The sequence below is a fragment of the Hirundo rustica genome, chromosome 1 (assembly GCF_015227805.2).
Source record: "Hirundo rustica isolate bHirRus1 chromosome 1, bHirRus1.pri.v3, whole genome shotgun sequence".
In the NCBI taxonomy this organism is placed as follows: Eukaryota; Metazoa; Chordata; class Aves; order Passeriformes; family Hirundinidae; genus Hirundo; species Hirundo rustica.
Genome location: NC_053450.1, coordinates 16,025,215 through 16,046,377, shown reverse-complemented (window position 1 = coordinate 16,046,377; position 21,163 = coordinate 16,025,215). Strand labels below are relative to the sequence as shown.

The following is a 21,163-nucleotide window of genomic DNA, read 5'->3' as shown; positions in this document are numbered from 1 at the left end:
GAGGGAGTGACTGATACACCTGAAGGCTGTGCTACCATTCAATAGGAAGAGTGTGATCTGCTGATCGAGAGTGGTGATCCTCCCCCTCTACTCATCCCTAGTGTCCAGTTCTGGGCTCCTCAGTACAAGAAAGACAAGGAGCTACTGAAGGGGGTGCAGTGGAGGGCAAAAAAGACGATGAGTGGTCTGGAGCATTTCTCTTATGAGGAGAGACATCAAGAACTGGAACTGTTTTGTATAGAGAAGATTGGGAGGGAATCTCATCAGTTTGTCCAAGGAGGTCATGGAATCTCCCTCTCTGGAGATATGCAAAACCCACCTGGATGTGTGCCTGTGTAACCTGCTCTAAGTGACCATGTTTTAGCAGCAGGCTTGGGCTGGATGGTCTCCAGAGGCCACTTCCAATCCTAACAATACTGTGATGCTGTGGTTTTTCAGAAATGACAGGAGTTTTTGGATACTTCTTACACTTCTTGACTGAATAAACATAAAAATGTCGAATTTTGAGACAGCTGGTTGCTCACCATATCTGAACATTTCAGAGTTCATCAGAATGGTTGAAGTTGAAAGGCCACTTTCAAAACTGTCAGCAGTTTTACAATCATTGCTTGATATTTCCTTAAATTAAATGGTATGACCATCACTACAGAGGCAAGAGTTTAAGAGATTCCACACAGTTCCAAAGCAACTACTTTCACATGTAAGGAAAAGTTGATGAATAGAAGTGAATCAGAGTCTTCGGGAGTAACTTTGTTCTCCCAGAAAATAATAAATAAAAACCTCAACAACAAATCAACAACAACAACAACAAAAATCACATTAATTCTAGAAAAAGTGAGTATAAAGTTGAGTACAAAAAGATATTTTTCCTCTGCACAAAGACCATGGGATACTTAAATACTGGTTACATACTCTATTCAAGAACCATCTGCACATAATCCTCTGCAATGTGCTCTAGGAGGATACTGCTTGGACAGGGAGTTGGGCCAGATGACTCCACTGTGATCCCTTCCAACATTACAAGGCCCAGCTGGATGGGGCTCTGAGCAACCTGGTCAAGTGAAAGGTGTCCCTGCCCATGTCAGGGGTTTGGAATAAGATGAGCTTTAAGGTCCCTTCAAACCCAAACCATTCTATGATTCTACAATTCTATGATACACATTCTATGATTCTTTCAATTTCTTTAAGGTTGGATAATACTCATAATTTCCCACTAGGGTCATTGGGAATTTGAATGATTCTTGGCTTAACTACTACTGACGAGTTTGCTCTAAGTGTCAAAAAGAGTGTTCTCAAATGGCTTCAACAAACAGACTGTCAATTTATTATAACTGAAATTTCTTTCAAAACTACATTTTTATCAGTAATTGGTTTCAATTATGGGTTTGAGAACTTTCTAGGGAAAAATATTATTTTAACATGTAAGCCTTTTATATCTTTCATGAAAAACCAAACTACCCAATAGTGTACACAAATGAAGAATCCTTTCTTCTTATATCTCCAATTAGAAAGCTGTGTACACTATCTGCCTGTCACGCTAATACACTAGACATGTATATTAGGAATTAAAAGGTATGGCTTTTAATCCCACATTTACTATTAACAGAGAAGAGAAGGAAAAGTAGTCTCAGGTGAAGAAAAATAGAAAAAGCAGCAGTTTGTTTTACTTTCACAAAGTCAATTAGACCTCTTCCCTTCTGAATTTGAGTCAGCCTGATTTAATTTGATGTATGTTCTTCAAGTCAAGGATTCTCTTCACAAATATTTTTATATATCATAGTGTACCAAGGCAGTACTATAAACTAAACCTGCATTATCTAATCAATTCTGCCAGTTTTGTAAAAAATTAAATGCTAACTGTTACCTAGCTTCCAGCTGTCCTGCATTAGGGCTCAAAAGACCTGGTGCCCTTTTCCACTGGAAACTTTCTGGTCATTTTGTTTAAGTCACTGTGAAGCATGTGACTCAATTCTGCCATCCAAAAGAGATCTAATAAATATTTCCAATATCCCTGTGATTCATAAATTTATGGTCTGTGTATCTCCCCTCCTCCCACTGGTATATTCATTTTCCAAGCTGAAGGGTCCTATGTAGATGCATCACTTTTCAATCAGAAATTTACTCATATGTTTTGATACCTTTGCTTTCCCTGAACTTTCTTCAACTTTGCTATATTCTTCAGAATCCAGAGAGGCCAGAGCAACAACTGGAGTCAAGGTGAATGTTGATTTATACAGCATCATGTCTTCTGTTCTGTCCTGTGGAAACCCTAAAAATCCCCTCAGGGAAACTTCCAGGCTTTGCCCTGGGAAGATTTACCATAGAGTTTCCTGCCTAGGCTGAAAGAGAAGACTTCCTTCATGGTGTCTTGCAGAACTACTGCCAATCTATCCTGGACTGCTTCCTTCATTGGTCACTTAACCCTGCCCTCCCCAATTGTTCATCCCTCATACCCCTCTATAGGTTGCCTTGCCCTTTGTACCACCCCTGTGCATTCAGATCCCTGGCCACTTAACCCTTGAGCAGCACATTGTCTGTGCCTTCTGCTCATGATCCCTTCGGCATGCTGAAATAAACCTTGCTGGAAAATATCATACAGGAGACCCTTCCTGTCTTTCCTCCACTGAGGCATGTATGTGTGCATGGACATGAAATGGCTGGTTTTTTAAGCATTCTAAATATGGAACTAAGTAGGTAGGGTATTACAGGTATACACTAAGTATGGACTGCTCTTAGTATACTGACTAAATTAGAGCATAAGAGCTTGCTGGCATTACTGACAATAGTAATGACCAACAGATTTCATAATTTTATTTCCAAACCTTTTTGCCTCAGTCTTCTCTGGCAAATCCTCTTCCCACACCTCCTGAGTGGATGGGCTTCAAGTCAGGGACTGGAAGACCAAAGTCCTTTGCACTGTCAGAGAAATTCAGATTCATGGCCACCTGAACATACATAATTTATGGGATATGATGAGCTGCGCCCCATAGTCCTGAGGAAATTTGCTGATATAGTTGCCAAGCCACTATCCATGATGTCATGGCAGCCAGCCAAAGTCCCAGGTGACTAGAAAAGGGGAAACACTTTACCTATGTTTAAAAAGGGTAGAAAGGAAGATCCTGGCAATGACCAATTCATTAGCATCACCTCTGTGCCTGGGAAAACCATGGAACAGAATATTAAAAGTGTGCTGAGGCACATGGAGGACAGGGAGGTGATTCAGAACTGTAACACAGCTTCACCAAGGGCAAGTTCTCTCTAATCAACCTAGTGGCCTTCTACAATGGACCAACTACATCAATCAATGAAGGACCATATATGTCATCTATTTGGACTACTGCAAAGCCTTGGACATGGTCCCCCACAACATCTGTCTAAAGTGAAGAGAAATGGATTCCGTGTGTGAACTGTTCAATGGTTGACTAATTGCTTGGACAGTTGTGTCCAGAGGGTAATGTTCTGAACAGTTTAGTGTTCTGACACAATGGAAAAGCGGTTTCCCTTGGAGGTCCATATTGGGATCAGTATTATCTAGTGTCTTCATTAATGATATAAACTAAGGCATTGAGCGCACCCTCAGCCAGTTTGAAGACTACAAGAAGCCAAATGCTGTAGATGATACGTCAGAGGAATGGGATGCCATTCATAGAGACCTGGACAAGCCTGAGAAATAGCCTATGAGAACCTCATTAAATTGAGCAAGGCCAAGCACAAGGTGCCAGTTGTATCCAGGGATGCATCAAAAGCAGTGTGGGCAGCAGGGGCAGGGAAGGGGTTTTGCCCCTCTACTCTGCCCTTGTGAGATCCCATCTGTAGTGCTGCATCCAGATATGGGGGCCTCAGCACAGAAAGAACACAGACCTGTTACAGAAGTTCCAGAGGAGGAGCATGAGGATGATTAGATAGTTGGAATACCTCTCCTATGGAGAAAAGCTGAGAGAATTCAGCTTGTTCAGCCTGGAAAAGAGACTTGTCCTGGCTGACTGTTCAACTAGCACAGACTAGATTACAAGGTATGTATCATACAAGAAGTCATAATTATTCAACAGAATCCTTTCAGTTTCAATCTCCTTATCACTACCCATCTTGTCACCTCAATCTTTCTTTAACAATCCCTCACTCTCCACTCTAACCACTTTACTTGGCTCTTTGTCTTTTTCTCTATATATTCAGAAAATTTCATTTTCTGAAAAGGTATTAACAATGTTCATATTGACCCAGGATTCAGACCAAAATTAACACACATCTTGGCATCTATTAAAAAAAGCAAGTAAGTACATTAGAAAGAAGCACACAACAAACATCAATGCTAGAAACCCTTTAGTATTCACACTGCTATCCTATGTTTGTTCTGACATTTTTTTCAGACAGACTTAGAAGGGTTGATCAACACAGTTTTTCAGGGGACTTTTACTATTTTCTTTTAAATATGAATGGTACTGAAATTTCACATAATGAAAATCTAAGAAATTACATAACTGAGAATCTATTTGTTTAGTGATTTTGCACATTAACATTAAGAAATTCCATAGAATAATATTCACTAGTAGGTAAGGTTTATTGCCTCAGCTGCATTTAAGTGAAAACATTTGTTGAACAGAGATGTATAGTTAATAATTTCCTGGTGCTTGTAAATGGGGGAAAAAAATCTTTCAGCTTCCTCATACTGCTACTGATACAGTACACAAATAAAGCACCCAATGTTTAAATAATTCTTTTCCCTTCCAGAAACCAGGATTCTTCATATTACCTATGGATTTTACAGTTTCAATATAACGTTTTCCTAGGTTTTTCTATTTGTTTGAAATCTTGTATTTAATTTCAATTTGTAAATTCCTGAGCTTTCAAGGAAAGTAACCCAAGCAAACAAAATGCTTTCTAAACATTACCTAAATTGAAATAAAGAGCAATTCAGTACTTTTTTCTTGTCTTTTGCAGAGGAGTTGGAATTAATTACAGTCACTAGTACATAAAGTATTATCATTAACCCTTGTCCTAGGGTAACTTTATGATGCCTGTATCCCCAATCATCTGTTCTGTTTGTGCTGAATATTGAGTCCTGTGCCTTTAAGACTGGTTCTAAGAGCAAGGAGAAGCGCGGAGTTTGTTTTGAGAAAACTGCCCGACTCCTCCACATTCTGCTGCGGACAGCATGTTCGGCGGAGGCTTAGAGAGACTGCAGGACAGAGATCTTTTTTTTTGCTTTTAGTTAGTTTCAGCTAGCTAGGGCAGAGAAGTTCCCTGGACTGTTTTTTTTCCTTTTTCTTGGAACTGTTTAAACCTGCTCTGGACTGAAAACCCAGGGGAGCACTGGGGGCTGCACCTGCGGCCCACCGGGGCCTGGACCTCGGCATTTTCCAGCAGCGCCAGAGGGACTGGGACTGAGGAGACGCTGAGAGAGAGCCAAACTACGCCCACGGCAAGGACTTTCTCAATTTGCCATCTCACTTCAGAAGGAGAGGTTTTATTGTTTCATACTATTCATTCTTTATACTTGTATGCACTTCATTTGTTTAGTAAAATAGTTTTTTCCACTTTTCTCCAAAGAGGGTTTTGGGTTTTTTTCCGGACCGGTTGGAGGGAGGGGCCACGTGGGTTTGCTTCCTTGGAGGGATCCTATACAGGGGTTTTCTCCCAAATTTGTCCCAAACCAGGACAACCCTTTTTTAAACAATAAAGAGGAGTATGAAGAATAGTAAACGAAACAGAAATATTTTAAGTTTTTTGAATGCCCCTAAAATAACAAAGGTTTTTCTTTATGGTAAATATGAAATTAAGAATACGCATCCATTAAATCATTAAAAATGGAAAGGAAAACCCTTTACTGCATCATTTGACACTTGTTCCAGAAGTAAATTACAACCTATCAAATTAAACATTAGCGCAGACTACCACATCTTAATATTTAATGTTAGTTCTATAGACTTTTTAAAATGAAATATGATCTTAGTTAAAAAAAAAGTAAATTCTTTAAATTCGGAGATGGTCAAAAAAATGTAACATTTTTTTTCCTCTACAACTTGACTACAACAAAATCAATGTCATTCTGTGCACTGTAATTGTGTTGGTGTATAATTGTGAATAAAAAACACCTCAAAATTGCAAAGGTGTCTGGTGGTGTGAGAATTGTTTTTATTAAGTTATTAAGTTATTTTGTAAGATTTTTGAGTTACTTTTTTAATGGTTTAGTCCACTGTATACCCCTGTGTTCTGTATTGGTTTTCCCCTTATGAGTTAGGTTGTTTAACCAAACGTTTTCTGTCTGTCATTCCTTCCCTACACCTGTCACTGTCAATCCCCCCCTCTCTCCTCGTGGTCACCCTGTCTGTCACTCGGGGACCCTTCCCTGGCTTCTGAAAAACTCCAGGAGGGGCGTCAAGAGATAGGCTGGGGCCCTGGAAACCCCCTCCCATCATTTTGTGGTTGGTCCCCAGTTCTATGGTTCACACCCCCGGTTAACCCCCCAATTCCTGTGACTGGCTGACCGGTTGTCGCCACCCCCGTTTCCACCCCCCCTTAAAAACTGCCGCACGCTTGCTCTCGGGGTCTCTCCTGGGCAGCAGGTTACAGAGTGCAGAGCCCCGTGCTCCCTCTGTCTCAATAAACCTACGTTACACCCTGCTCTGAAGAGTCCGCCTTTCATTCAGCTGCCGCGGTTGCTCGTTACATCTTCGTGCCCGTCACTGGTGGTGGGATCCAAGTTCCCACAGGGAGGAGGCGGCTCGCTCTGCCTGCCACCCGACCTTACCACGTTGCCGCAGTGAGACACACTGAGCTAACCTGTGGCCGCGCTGGTCAGCGCAAATTGGACACTGCGACAAAGGTGAAAAATAATCTGTTTAGAAAATATATCTCAGTATGAGATGAAGTGGAGCTGATCCACTAAAAACATTTACTTATATGATGATGTATGCAATTTAAGGTCTTTTTATGACTGGAGGTAAAACAAAAATAAAGACAAAGACAAAAACAAAATCAAGAACAAAAACAAAACCCAAAAAAAAAAAAATACAAAAACAAAAACAAAAAAATAAAACTTCTGAGAAGCTCTGGTAATTTCAGTTTATGAAGAGAGGGTTCCTTTCTCATCCATCCATTACAAAATCAGGTAGCCATTTGTGCTAAGTTCAAGGTCTTAAAAGTCACAGATTCACAATTTTGATAATTAAGAATCTGTCTTGGGAAGGAAAAAAAAAAAAAAAAGTAAATATTTCTCATCTGTCAATTACCAGTCAAAGCAGCAACCTGGCCTAAGCAGAAGATACAGCCCCTATCAAAGTAGCAGACTTCTACAAATGTGCCTCAAGTGATGCAGTACCTTTCTTGCTCCTAGGGAATCTTAAGCCCTTGAATGTTCTGGTATTAAAAAACCATATCAGTAAGTGATAAGTAAATGCAAACTGAGATTAAAAACCTACATCAGTGTGTCTGTAGTTGCACTAGGCATAGATACTATAAGAATAAATGCAAATCTAGTCATTATAGTCAGTGGAATGTAGTGTTGTAATTAAAGTACACATCTAGGACAGGATGTAACAAGTTTGTTATGCTGTTTCTTCCTACTCGTCTTCCAGCTTCTATGCCAGAACAGCGTGGTGTCCTGGTTCTTGATTGGAAAGAGTGAATTTTCTTTCTAGTTGCTGTTATAGCACCATGTTTTGGATTTAGGATAAGAATAGCACACTAAAGTTTTAGTTAGTTTAGCAGAGCTTACCATGAGACAAGGACTTTTCAGCTTCTCATGCTGCTCTGCCAGCAAGGAGGCTAAGTGTGCAGAAGAAGCTGAAAAGGAACACAGCTGGGAGAGTTGACCCCAACTGGCCAAAGGAATATTCCATGCCATATGACATCATGCTGAACAGTGGATGAGGCAACTTGTCTGGGAGGTGGCAACTGCTGCACAGGAACTGGAAGGAAATTGATGGCAGGTGGTGAGTTGATTTATGCATCACTAGTTTTGTATATTCTTTTATCATTATTAATACTTTCGCATAATTTTCTGTCATGTTAAATTGGCTGTTCCTCAATCCATGAGTTTTACCTTTTTTCTGACTCTCTTCACTGTCTTGCTGGGTGTAACTGCTTAGTATTTAGTGTCTGACATGCTAAACACACCATGTGATCTCCTGTAAGTTCTAACTTGCCAGCACCATGCGGATGTGTCTAACTCTAGAACACCTCTACCCAACATCTACCATGTGGTCAGCTGAATCATTCTGCACCCCACACAGGCAGGATTAGCAAGGCAATGGGGAAGGCTGAGTTACTATACATAATCTGGAGAAATTTTGTAACTTCATATCATACGCCTTGTTAACACTTTGGTTTGTCTGCCCAAAGAACAACTGCACTTCTGCCACTGCCACAGAAATAAATTGGGTATCTTTGGTGATTTCAGTGATGCATTAGTGCACATATATACTGGTACAGTTCTTCACAGCTCTCCAGCTTTAATGTAGATACTTACAGGTGTCTAAGAAAAAATCTTACCTATGTCTCTGTTACAGCTGCTAATCTTTCAGCAGTAGTACACTGTACTCTTTGCTGCAATAGCTTTTGAGATAAGAAATTAATGACAAAATCTGATTAAATTGCCTAATGTTGTGAAAAAAGTGATAAAGACTGTTTTCCCCTTCTGGCAACTCTAGCCATGGTGTTGTAAGGCAGCTTAGTACTATTGTTATTTACCTGATTGGCAATTGCTTTACATTTTTTTCTGAAAGCAAAACCAAGAAAAAAAATGAAGATAAGATAACTCCATAAATAATTTATGAATAAAGATACATTTTTATTCATAAACAAAATGACAGAAAGAAAAATAAATAGAACAACAGAAATAACAATAGAAAATCAAGAGGAGAAAGAACATCTTTTCAACACCTTTTTCTTCATATTTCATCCCACATTCAAAATGCTCACATCTATCCAACCTCAGCTCCACATAGCTGGTGGTCAAATATGTAGGAGAGTAACTATTTGTATGCTTTTAAATATGAGCAGGACAACTGAATTTTATTCTATTCTGAAACTATCACGGATATATTTCATAGTTCCATTTGAACTTTCCTATAAGCAAAGATTCTTAATGGATAGCAGATGTGTTTGTGCACTCAACTTACATATTTGATACTATTTTGCTCAAAGTGGAAGCATGAGTTTGCACATGGCTTAAACAGAGGTAAACAAACAAGGGAAAGAAACAAAATCAGTTTCACAAGTGAAATGGTTAACAGTCGTATGGCTATTGTTGAAATCTCCCAGAGAGGTAAGGGAGGATGAAGGTAGAGAGTGAGAGGAAAAGGATGCTGGATCTAAAAAGATAGCAAAGCTATAGATGCTTAACATAATGTCTAACTATTGGAAAATGAAGAATTAAGACTTTTTTTTTTTCTGTATCTGCGTATGCTTGATATAAAGAAAATTGAAGTTTGTGTATGCCAGTCAGTAAGACCAGATGTTGTGAATCTAACTTAATCTCTTCTGCCCACTTAGATAATATTATGGATTCATACATAAATGATGGAGAGCAAAAAGTAACCAAAAGAAAGCAGCAACCAAAAGGAACTGCAAATGGAAGGAGTAAAAAAGCACAACTAATTTTAGAAAGAGCAAAAGAAGATTACCAGTGCCAAGAAACAGTGAATCAGCTGCTTCAAGAAGATCCAAAGAAGCTTTTGTTCTACTTCAGCCAACAGTTTCTGACTCAAAGGGAGTTTTAACAAAGCAACAAGAAGAGAAAACATCAAGGCAAGGAACTCTCAGTGAACAGAAAGGAGTGCTGAAACACAGATGGCCAGACAAGCAAGAATAAGTGGGTTATGACACCACAACCTAGGTAAGGAAACATTTTGATTCCCTTCTAATTTAATTTTTTCTTGAAATTTCTCTTCTAATCACGTTACTTATTGTTTACCAATGTCTTAAATATTGTATAAATTAATACTTTTCATGAATAAAAATGCCTATCAAAAGAATAAGCAATTAAAAGAATATGCATAACTCACATTACTCTGTACTTCAGTGAAGCTGAGAGCTTCCCACAGTTTCATGTACCTCATCAAATTTCATTTTTTCTGTGTAAGTCAATTAAAAAAAAAAAAAAAAACAACCAAAACTTTAAAGGCCTTAAAGGTCCATGCCTGTTTGCAAGGTCTTAAACAGAAAATTAGGAGAATATGTTTAAAATTACATGACACCCTATGTTTTCCATTTAATACCCTAGGTTTTCCATTTGTTTGTTGCTGTGAGGGTTTTTTTGTTGGGTGTTTTTTGTTTGTTTGTTTGGTTGGTTTTTTTGTTTTGTTTTGTTTTTGTTGTTTTTGTTGGTTTTGGTTTTGTTTTTTTTTCATAGACAACTATATTTTGACTTTGCTGTGCATGAATTTTAGTCTACTTTTCAAGTGGCTAGGCCACAATAGCTTTAGGTATTACACTGAAGCTCAGCCATGTGAGGCTGCCTTTTGAAAAGGAATCTTAAAAAAACAGTTTTCATGAACTTAAGAGAATAGAAGGGACTGAGACTGTAATTAGTATAGATGCCAGTGATTTGGTAGCAGAGCGGTATAGGGCTGAACATATCACCTCTCCTTTCAGCAGGCACTGAGCTGTCCCATGCTGGTCACAACTAGCCACATCTGGCTCCACAATGGACCACCACAAGACACAACCGAGTTCATCAGTAGAATTTGTTACATTTCTATGAAGATGTATTTAAGATAAAGCAATAAACACTGAGGGAAAGGAACAAAGTCAGAGCATGCATGCTCCATTCCACAGCTAGTAATTCCGTCAAAGGGATTGCAGTCCATGGATAACCCACACTGGAGCAGGTTCTTCCCCTAAAAGACAATGGCCCATGGTCAATGCACATCAAGGCAGAAAAAATGAGTTAGAGGGAAGCAATGGAAGAAGAGTGAGAAATGAGGAACAGCAGAAATTATCTCCTACACTTTCACCTGAATCTCCTGCACTGGCTATCACATCACCAAAGAGACAAAGAGTAATCTGGTGGAATAGAGGAAGAGGAAGTGTTTGGAACAAAGCTAAGTTTTCAAAAGAGGAGAGTAAGGGTGATTCATAATTTCTTTACTATTTGTCTTTGTTTTCCAACTCTCAAAACAGTCATTAAATGTTTTATAATAAGGATATTTTGTCCAGGACAGTGTTGATGAGTGGTTTTCCACATCTTTATTTCAAACATGAAATTTTCACTCTTGTTCTTCCTATTTTCTGCCCTTTTGTACTCTGAGGATGGAATGAGTGAGTGGTGGTGAGAGGGCTTCATTGTAACTTAGGGTTAAACCATGACCCAAATGCACAAACAAAATGTGCACTAGTGAAAACAAAATCAGTAAACCAAGGGAGTGATTAGCTGCAAAGGGTACTGTAGTGCCACGCAGCGACAAACTAAAATTATGCAGTGTTCTGAAGTTCAGAATTTGAAGTCCAGGTCCTTAAAAATATGTAACAATAGGCTAAAGAAAATTTAACTAGAAGAAGTAATAAGAAATCAATTATTCTGGTTATAGTAGTGCTGTGTACAAATATTGTGTTTCAGGAAGGGAACTCAGAAAGAAGTTACAGTCAATATCCATCAATTAAGCAGGGGAAGGGTTGACATTTTAACACAGTTACTACTGTGTAGCACTCTGATAAAACAAGCTGTTGAAAGAATTAACAGATTCCATCTCAAAGATAATGCAGAAATAAACTCTTGAAAATAAAAACAGGCATTTATACTACATGGCTTTTTGCAATACTCTTAAAAAAATGTATTAGTTATTTGGTTTTCAGAAAGCTCATGCCAAAAATAAGTGAAATTAAAGCTTGAAAATTTTCATTACAAAAAGGCTTAAAGTTATCCATAACTGAAAAATTTAAAGTTACATTTCTCAAAAAAAATAGATATTTTGTGCTATATATTTAATGATTATTTTCTAAATGTAGAAAGTTTTTTTGCTTTTGTTTTTGTTTTTGTTTCTTTTTTTAACTCATCCCATCCCTAGAAGCGTTCATGGCAGAATTTGAGCAACCTGGTCTAGTGGAAGTTTCCTTGCTCAAGGTACAGGGCTTGGACCTAGATGATCTTTAAGGTCTCTTCCAACCTAAACCATTCTATGATTCTATGATGTCTGTTTAATTTCCTCACAGTCTCTCCATTAGTCTACTGTTAACCTACCAGAAACTACACATCCCCTATTATCTGGCTATGCATTTTCTACTATCAAGGTTATTTTTATTGATAATATAGGCTTGAGTATGCACATTTAATTCCTTTACATGCTGAACTTTTTTACTACCTACATTTATTTTAGAGTTGCAAAAGACATTTTAAGTATGGTGGGCTGCTGCAGCATTTGACAACTTAGTATTTAGTTCACTTTAACATACATTCAACAATACACCAGTAAAAGTTAAATGAACAAACCAAAATAGTAAAAACACTGTTATTCAATCACTACATTCTTAGTCAGTAAGGAGAAATAGAAGACACACAGCATATTTAAATCTCCCACACCTACCAACTCACACATTTTATGGATCTTGGATAAAACACATTCTTAAAAGTAAACATAAACCTGTTCTCTTTCAGTAGCTATTACCTCACATTTTTGGCAGGAATGCATGTATGTTTACCATGAGACATGGTTTGTTCTTTTCTCACAAATTCAAAAGAAACAGCTCAACAATCCAAAACACTTCACTTAAACCACCAAAATAGTTATCACATGGTTTCTCAATTGTGGGGTAGATTTAGTAGAGAGAATTCCTACTTTCTATCTTTTTACAATCCAATAACCTAGCAACTTCTTAGTAAAGAATGTGGTTTATCATAAGTGGTATGAAAGATATCATGCAAGAAATGAATCAGTGGTTTTCAAAAACCAGTATAGTAGCCCTGAATCTACATTAAGAAAGCCTACATTAAGAAAGCTTCTTTCATATAAATTCATTGTTCTGGAATACACATTCCAGAACATCTATGAACTCAGGAAGTCCAAATAAAGATATACAACACCTGCTGAAAATAGTAATCAATTTTTTCTGTTCTTGTATAAAATATGTTATCTGAGGCAATCACACAGAGGTGTAAAATTTGCTATTATCAAAGATCAAATTAAAAACATTAGTCAAGGTTTTTGCTAATTGCAATTTTTGTGCTACCTGACTAATTTTATCAGGTTCTGCAAAACTTCATGTAACTAATCTCGTCCTATACTATATTTTCTATAAGAAACTGTAAAAGAAATTCCTGAACCTAGCTCTTGATAGGAATGTCATGATTCATTTTTTCATCAGATAAATGGAAAAAGCACATAACCACAAAAATGGATTACTGTTCCCTGAAGATCCATTGATACACTGTGGTTATTGAAAAATTTTATTTACAGTATTACAATGCACTACTGACATTTAGTTTTCATTAGCACATCATCATTAGAATGACCTTGTTTCAAACAGTGACATTCCCCCCCCAAATTATGCTTCAGATGCTTTCACTCTTATTCAAATAAATGCTTGTTCATAAAAAACAGTGGGTAAAATCTTTCTGGTTAATTAAACCTTTAAGAATGCAAAGCATTCCAAAACATTGTAAATAGTGTTTAAATACTATTTTAGTAAACAGAAACTTACTCACTGCTTTACAAATATGACTTATACAACTATAGAGTCAATCTCATAATTTAATAATAAAGACATACTCTCTGTTACTGTTCCACAGTATTTTTCAGAATATTAGGACCACTTTAAAAGCTAAGTGCTCGCACAGGTTAAAGTAAAGCAGGTATCTCCTGTAATTTATTTTGGTAACTGAATTTAGATACACTAGATAATACACTCTCCATATTCTAACAGACTGTAATTTGATATAGCAGGTTGAAAAGCAAGCTATATTTTTATGAGGGGTTTTTGTTTGTTGGTTTTTTGGTTTTTTAAGTGGCCCTTCCCATTCCTAAAACTTCAGGCACTATTTTTTCTAAAAAATACAGCCACAATTAAAACTTATTTATTTAAATGTACCTTGGTAGTGGGCACTAAATCCACGGTATCGGTGATTGCTGTCTGTTACAAAATGTAGTCTGAGCCAGTTTTTGTTGCTTATAACTGGAGGAGGTATATTCATTCCAGAGAGCCTGAATTAAAACAAATAAATAAAAAAAACATTATTATCAGGAAAACTTTTATATTCAAACGAGTATTCATTGACATGCCCTCTGTGGGATTTTTAATTTATTGGTTAGTAGAATTTTAACAATCATGAACAGACAAAATTGTACACTATGCCTGACCAAGTGATGGGATACAAATCAGTCCTAAGCCAGAAACTACACAACCATGTTATTGGTCAGGCACAGCACTCTAAAGATGGAAGCACATGGCACTCATGCCAGAAAGAATTTGTGTCAACACAGGTCAGATAATGGGCTAGACACAACATTGCTCTGGGTACCAGAGAAAGGTTTGTACCTTGTGACTTTCACATTCAAGATATGGAGGAAGAGATCTTAGGTTATGCAAACCACTATTTAAATGACAAAACCGACTTTTCAAGAGTAAGTAATTTTTTATATATGTGGTATAAAGATAAGAGAAATATTCCATCACTTGTGTGAATTTGAAAATTAATTATTAGGTGTACAAGAAGAGTAGGGAATTCTAGTGGATTGACCCCAGATAACAGTCAAGCACCACACAGCTGCTCACTCCCTCCTTTCCCTGCCCCAAACAATAGTAAGGGGAGAGAACAGGAAGAACAAAAGCAAGAAAGACTTTTCAAAAGACAGTTTAATAATTGAAGAGTTGAGAAAAAAAAGGAGGTGATACAAAAGCAATAATTCACCATATTCCACAAATAGATAAATTGAAAGGGTCTCCAATGATTGGCAACTGTCTCTCAGCCCCTCTGATTTTTTTTTTATTGCTGACCATGAAGTTATATGGTATGAAATATACTTTTGGTCAATTTGAGTTTGTTGTTTAGTTTTTTTCCCTTCCCAGTGTTCTACCTATACCTGGTCTACTCACTATGGGGACAGAGGAGGGGGGATGCTGTGCAAGCATGACTCAGAAATATCCAATACATTGCTGTGCTATCAACTCTGGTTTAGTCACAAATCCAAACGACAGCACCTTTTGGGCTTCTATGAAAAAAATTAAATATGAGCCATTAGACCCAGTATACAAAATGACCTGGATTTTTTACTGTTTTGGTTTTCTGTTTGTTTTTTACCATAAGGATGTTGCTCAATTATAGTAGCCTTCATCTTGACCGGCTCATTAGGAAAGCCTGAATTTAGGTTCTTTTTTTGTTTGGGGGATTTTGTGGGGCTTTTCTTTTGTTATTTTATCTTTAAATGAGATGTGATGCTTATAAAGAAGGTGAATAAAGTTTAGATAGAAAATTCTTCCATCAAGCCAGCAATTCAATATATATTTCTCACCAAAGCCAGAAAGAAGTCACATCTTCAGAATGTCAACATACTTACCTATGCCCATTCATTTAGTTATAAACAGAACTCTTCCTGTGGTTAAAATAAAATACTAGCCAACAAGTATACCATTTTATGTTCAGACATCAAGATTACCTATTTTATTTTGAGAAAAACTCATAAACATAATAAATCAATTAATCCTGAAGTGATTTTTTTAAAGTGGAATAAACCCCCAGATCATAAATAAATAACTAAATAGTTTGTTAAGTAGTAGTCTGTGAGGAAGACTTTTGAAATAATAACAGTTCAGAGTTTAGTTTAGTTTTCATATTTTCCCACCCACTCTACATCAAAACAAAATGTTTAAGACAACTTTCCAAATTTCTGGGACTGTACTAGCGCCCTTGTTTCCTCAGGCACTGATATAAATGACAAAAGGCTTGACTGACATCATAGGCTATTAAAACTCCTTCACATACTTGCAAAAGTATGTTTTTATACTGTGAAAACACATTAGCTCACACTGTTCATTTGAGTTGAATGACACATAAAATCTAAGTTTTTTAATCTTATGAAATTGACTTCAAATTCTAGATCCAAGAAATTCAGATGATGAAGTTAAAAAGAAAAAAACCAAAAAAAAAAAACACCCACACACCACAAACCACACAAAAAAAAAAAACAAAAAAAAAAAAACCAAACAAAACTGAAGAAACAAACAAAAATAGCTATTAGATTGCAACAGAATGTGGTGAATGTACATTGCTCTGTACCAATTAAAGTCAGAACTGCACTAGAATATGCATAATGTGTAAGAGGCAGAAGCCTACACTTTTCAGTTAGAAAACATCAAATATTTCTGCATTTTCATTGTGAATTTTAAAATGAAACACATTTTCTAACAGCCATAAAGTTGCTTTAATTGCTAAAAATGTCTTGTTACAGATATAAGAAGTATGGTTTAATTCGAAGTTTGTTTTTTGGAACGTAGAGGTTAGAGTATCCTTTTTGGTACAGCTGTTTCTCTCTATAAGAATATTACCTAATGATGCAAGAGGAAATAGTTCTTTTATTTAAAATTTCTATAAATAATTGTTAGGCAATATAGAGAGAGGCAAAAACCTTTTACTGCTTGCATATTTTAGAATAAGCCTGTTGCTGGAAGAGGTCTCACTAAACAGTTAAAATAAAATAAGGTTGTAAAGCGCATTTCCTAACACATATTTTGACATATATATTCTGCTTATAGGAAGGTTTCTCTTCAATAATCACAAAACCATGTGAAAAATAAATTGCAAGTTTATTGTCCAAGGCATGAGAAAATATCACCCTAGATGTTTAAATATGTTCACAGTAAAAGACTAATTATTTTCTAAAATAGCTAAAATTCTAGTTTATCTATCAAATCAGGTATTTATCAATACACCTATCCTTACATCTATGCTGATCTCTAATTAAATTCACAGTTCCTACAATCAGATTTTTACAGTTCATGGGTTCTATGGGATTCTTCCCAGAAAGTAGATTTGCAAACTGACAAAATTGATTCTGTTGATACATCTGTCCATTTTCTCATGTTAATTTATCTTCTCAGCAAATTATAAAGCTGTCCACCATTACAATAATACATTGGCAGCCCAACCTACTTCTGTGTCAGCTACTATTCCAAACATAGTTAGGCTGCATCATCTACAATATTTTCCTAAAATTCAAAGTAAAACACCATATCTTTCATAAAGGAAATAACAGCTGTCTCATGTTCTTTTATAATTCAAGACATGTAGCTCCCTCTCGAGCTGCACAGAATCCTGCATAGCAAATTTCAGCTAACAGAGAGTAGGCTTCCCTTCTGCAGCTTTCTTTCATAAACTCTTAGAAATGTTCATGGAGAATCTTGGCTGTGAACCAGAGATTTAAAGTATCTTACCACTATGTGTAGTCAACAGCATTGATTGCTATCTACTGCAAAATGTATTTGAAAAAAGAAGTGCTTACTGAAACAATGCACCTTTGTTGCTAAACAGGGGAATAGTAGAACTGGAAGAGTGTGCATGTAGATATGTGAGTGAAGTTTCCAACTATGCAGTTAATTTGTGTGTAAACCACAGTTTACAGAAGAAATATGGGACTAACATTTTTGAGTATCAAAATTTCATTCTTGCACTTCATTACAAGTACATGTCTCCATTCCCATCCTTTATACACTATTTATGTAGTAAAAAACAAACAAAAAAAACCCCACCACCAAAATCACACGTTTTAGGCTAATTCTGATCCAACAAAGTCAATTTGCCCTCAGAATTCTAGCACATAATTCCCACCTTATGTTGCAACGTGGAATTCAGGGTTGGTGTGTTTTCTTTTTTAATAGCATAGTGCACATCCTCTATTTCTTCCAGAAAAGGAGCAATATACATTTGAAATATACACTGCCAGATAGCTACAATCTTGACAAGTAAGTTAAACATTCCTGCCTTGTTCATGTACCAGACTTAATTTCTAAAAGTTATCTAAAACTACAGTTCTTACAAACATAATGTCACCAAAAGTCACAATTGTCAATACACTGATTCTTATGATGCAATGTAGGTCTTAATTTAGGCATTCAATATATCAAAAAATATTCTAAAGACAAAAAAGTTGGGGTTTTGTTGTTGTTGTTGTTGTTGTTGTTTTAATATAGACCAAAGCTCTCCCAAAACTTCTTAATTAAGCATATATTTTCTACATTTTCTCATATGCCAGATTCACAGAAATTGAATTAATTAAAAAAAAAAAAAAAATAGGTCGATACCACACCTATAAACAGTGCTGGAACTCATTCTAATTCTACCAAATCTTTAGGCTAACTTGCATCTAGGCATGACTAAGTACATACATAGATCTCATTACTCATATATAGGCACTACAAAAATCCTAAGTGCTTTTTTTGACGCAACTTGCAGTTGTGTGGAGCCTTTCTTATTGGTATTATTTGCATGTTGAAATAAAAGTATAAACAGCTTTGATTTAAAAAGGTCAAATTATCACACATTTTGATTAAGACCTATGCATGTTCATACTGGGGCTACTGGGGCTTAATACTTACACAGCATAATACACTAAAAAAGAGAGTAGCCACCTGTCCCTTGAAAGGAGAGGAAGGAAATACCCAATGGAACAGTACCTGATTAATGGTCTATCTGGTTTGGTTAAATGATGCTTAATTTAGGCATTATTAAACAAATTTGAACTAGCAACCACTTACACCTTATTGTGTCTCCTGTATTTGTATACAACATATACTCATTAGCAAAGATTTCTGGGATCCTTTCCTTTGTTCTTCATAACTGCCTTGATCCCATAAAGCACCACCTCATGTAGCAAGCTTCATAATAAGTATCTTTTGCATAAGATCCACACCACAATGCAGATTTAAGAGCACAAGATTAAAACTCAGGTCTCTCATTTTATAAATCCAGATTTGTTTGGAAACAACCAGTTGCACACTAGAAAAGCAAAGCTGATGCCAACTCAGTATTTAATATATTACTTGATTTGAAAGATCCTGAAGGATTTAATGATTAAATTAACATATCCCTCCTGTTCCATCAACTCAGTTTGCATGATGTTTACATTGAAGTTCAGATACTAACCTAACTTAATTCTTTGATCAAGCACTAAAAGAGCAGGTATTTTGTAGGACTAGGCATATCAATATATTTTTATGTTTCCAATTTTGCTGATGAGTTTAATGGGGTTTTATGGCATTCATTATAGATGTGAGTGTCTGTTGCATGACAGCTTTGGTTACCGGCCTTTTTTTTCCTGGAAATGTTCTATCCAAATTATATTATATCATTTCAGAGCAAGGACACAGCTCTGACCTATATTGTCAAAAGGCAAAAAAAGCTCCACCAACTTCTTATGTTTCTTAAAAAATCTATTGCTGTCTAAAAAATTCTTTGAAGATATCACATAAATATTAAATGCTAATAGGCATTTAGTTATTTTGGTTAACAACAAAGGTCAACAAAATGGATAATTGCCTGTAAATTTTGATTCTGTGAAGTATTTCCAACATAAAGTAAGTATTTTAAGAGCTGTGGTTTCCCCAGAATTTTAATTGTGGCAGTACTAACATTTATAATATTGGTATATCTGTATTTCAGAAAAAGACTAAATGAGACATCTCTGTGACGGAAGCTATAGAACTTTAATGTAAATTGAGTTTTTCATTTAATTGTGTGTGAAACTCAAACTGCTGGTGGGTTGCATCAGGGCCGCTCTTGTGTGTACAGTCAGTACACTCAAGTCATTAATTTCCTGCATGATTAAGGAATTGTCCATCTTGTGAGACAGACTGGCTTCAAAAAAGAAACTAATTTGAAAGGTCGTGAGTTCCATCCATACACGGGGCACCATCTTATGTTGAGCTGTTCATGGGTATACAGTTTCAAAAGGCCAAGAGCATTTTCTGGTTATTACATAGGTGTTTATTATATAAATGCATCAATCTTGAAGGCAAGAGTTCTAAGCATGCAGTCTTACTAAAAGTTATAATACTTAAAGTCCCAGCAGGGCATAGAAGCAGGCTAACAAGACCTCGGGGGCAGCAACATATTAACAAAGAGTACAAGCCATGGGGGGAAGGCAGATTGACAAGGGGTTCCAGCCTCAAGGGAAAGGCGGACTCCTGTCCCAGAGTCCCATTTCAAGCAGAGTTCTTTACAGCAGTGGCCACAGCAGCAAAGGCTTCTGCCATAACAGCAGCAGCAGCAACCCCCACACGATGATACCTTACAAAGTCCTGGCAATGACTTCCTGGCCACAGGTCCCTGGCACAGCCCCATTCTCTCTTGTTGTAGATGGCAGGAGGATGGACTGATCATCAAATAATCAATGAATTGATACCGTTGCCCCCAAACCAGGGGATTTTTATCCGTGAACCATAAATGCATATTCATATGCTATCTAAAGATTAGCCAGTCAACTAGGAACATAATTCTAAAACATGCTCTCCACACCAATCTAAACCTAATTTTGAAAGTACATAAAACTGGGAAAAACTATGAAAAACTATGAAAATTGGTATCAGACCTTACACAAAAATCAACGCATGTAGCATATCTATTAACGCAAAAAGCTCTATCTTATAGCATATCTATTAACATAAAAGCTTCTATCTTATTCATGTAAAACTTGTACCTTCTCTATCTAGTACCCTGAGTGATGCTCTAAAATGTTTTTGTTATGTCTAAAGCTGAGCTACCAGGCCTTAGGGCTCTGGGCTCTTGTCCAGCTGACTGATTCTTACAGTACTTAGAGCCTATTTGCTTAAAACTAAAGTCTAAACTTCTACTTCATATTTACGTGGCTTAATATATTTTAGTTTCTCTAAAGGCATCAATTAAACCCCTGTATTCTTCTCTCTTGCATTCCAACAGTAAATACAGTATCAAAATAAGCAGTTTCCCAGATGAGACTTCAAAATTATGAAAACAAAAATAACATAGGAGAAAAATATATTAACTTGGAAATAAAACAAGCATATAAATAAATAAAACAAAAGAAGAAGGGTTGAGTTATTCTTCTAAATTGCCATAGTCCAATGTCCAGTCATAAGGAATGACAGAACACATCATTCCAATGAGATATTAAATGGTCATAATTCAGTCTTCAAAGAGGAAAGAAGAAAAAGTCTCTTCCTAAAGCAAGCTCCTTCTCAATGGTAAATATTCGTTAGAAAA

General features: G+C 36.5%; 1 protein-coding gene across 3 annotated transcripts in view; it reads right to left on the bottom strand.

Annotated features, from left to right (window-relative positions):
- CSMD3 (CUB and Sushi multiple domains 3) overlaps positions 1-21,163 on the bottom strand; it is a 612,124-nt gene that overhangs the window by 378,327 nt on the left and 212,634 nt on the right. For all 3 annotated transcript variants that reach the window (XM_040070587.2, XM_040070596.2, XM_040070605.2), the window contains exon 6: positions 14,023-14,135. In XM_040070587.2, the coding sequence (XP_039926521.1) occupies positions 14,023-14,135 (113 nt within the window). The remainder of the gene's footprint in view (positions 1-14,022; positions 14,136-21,163) is intronic.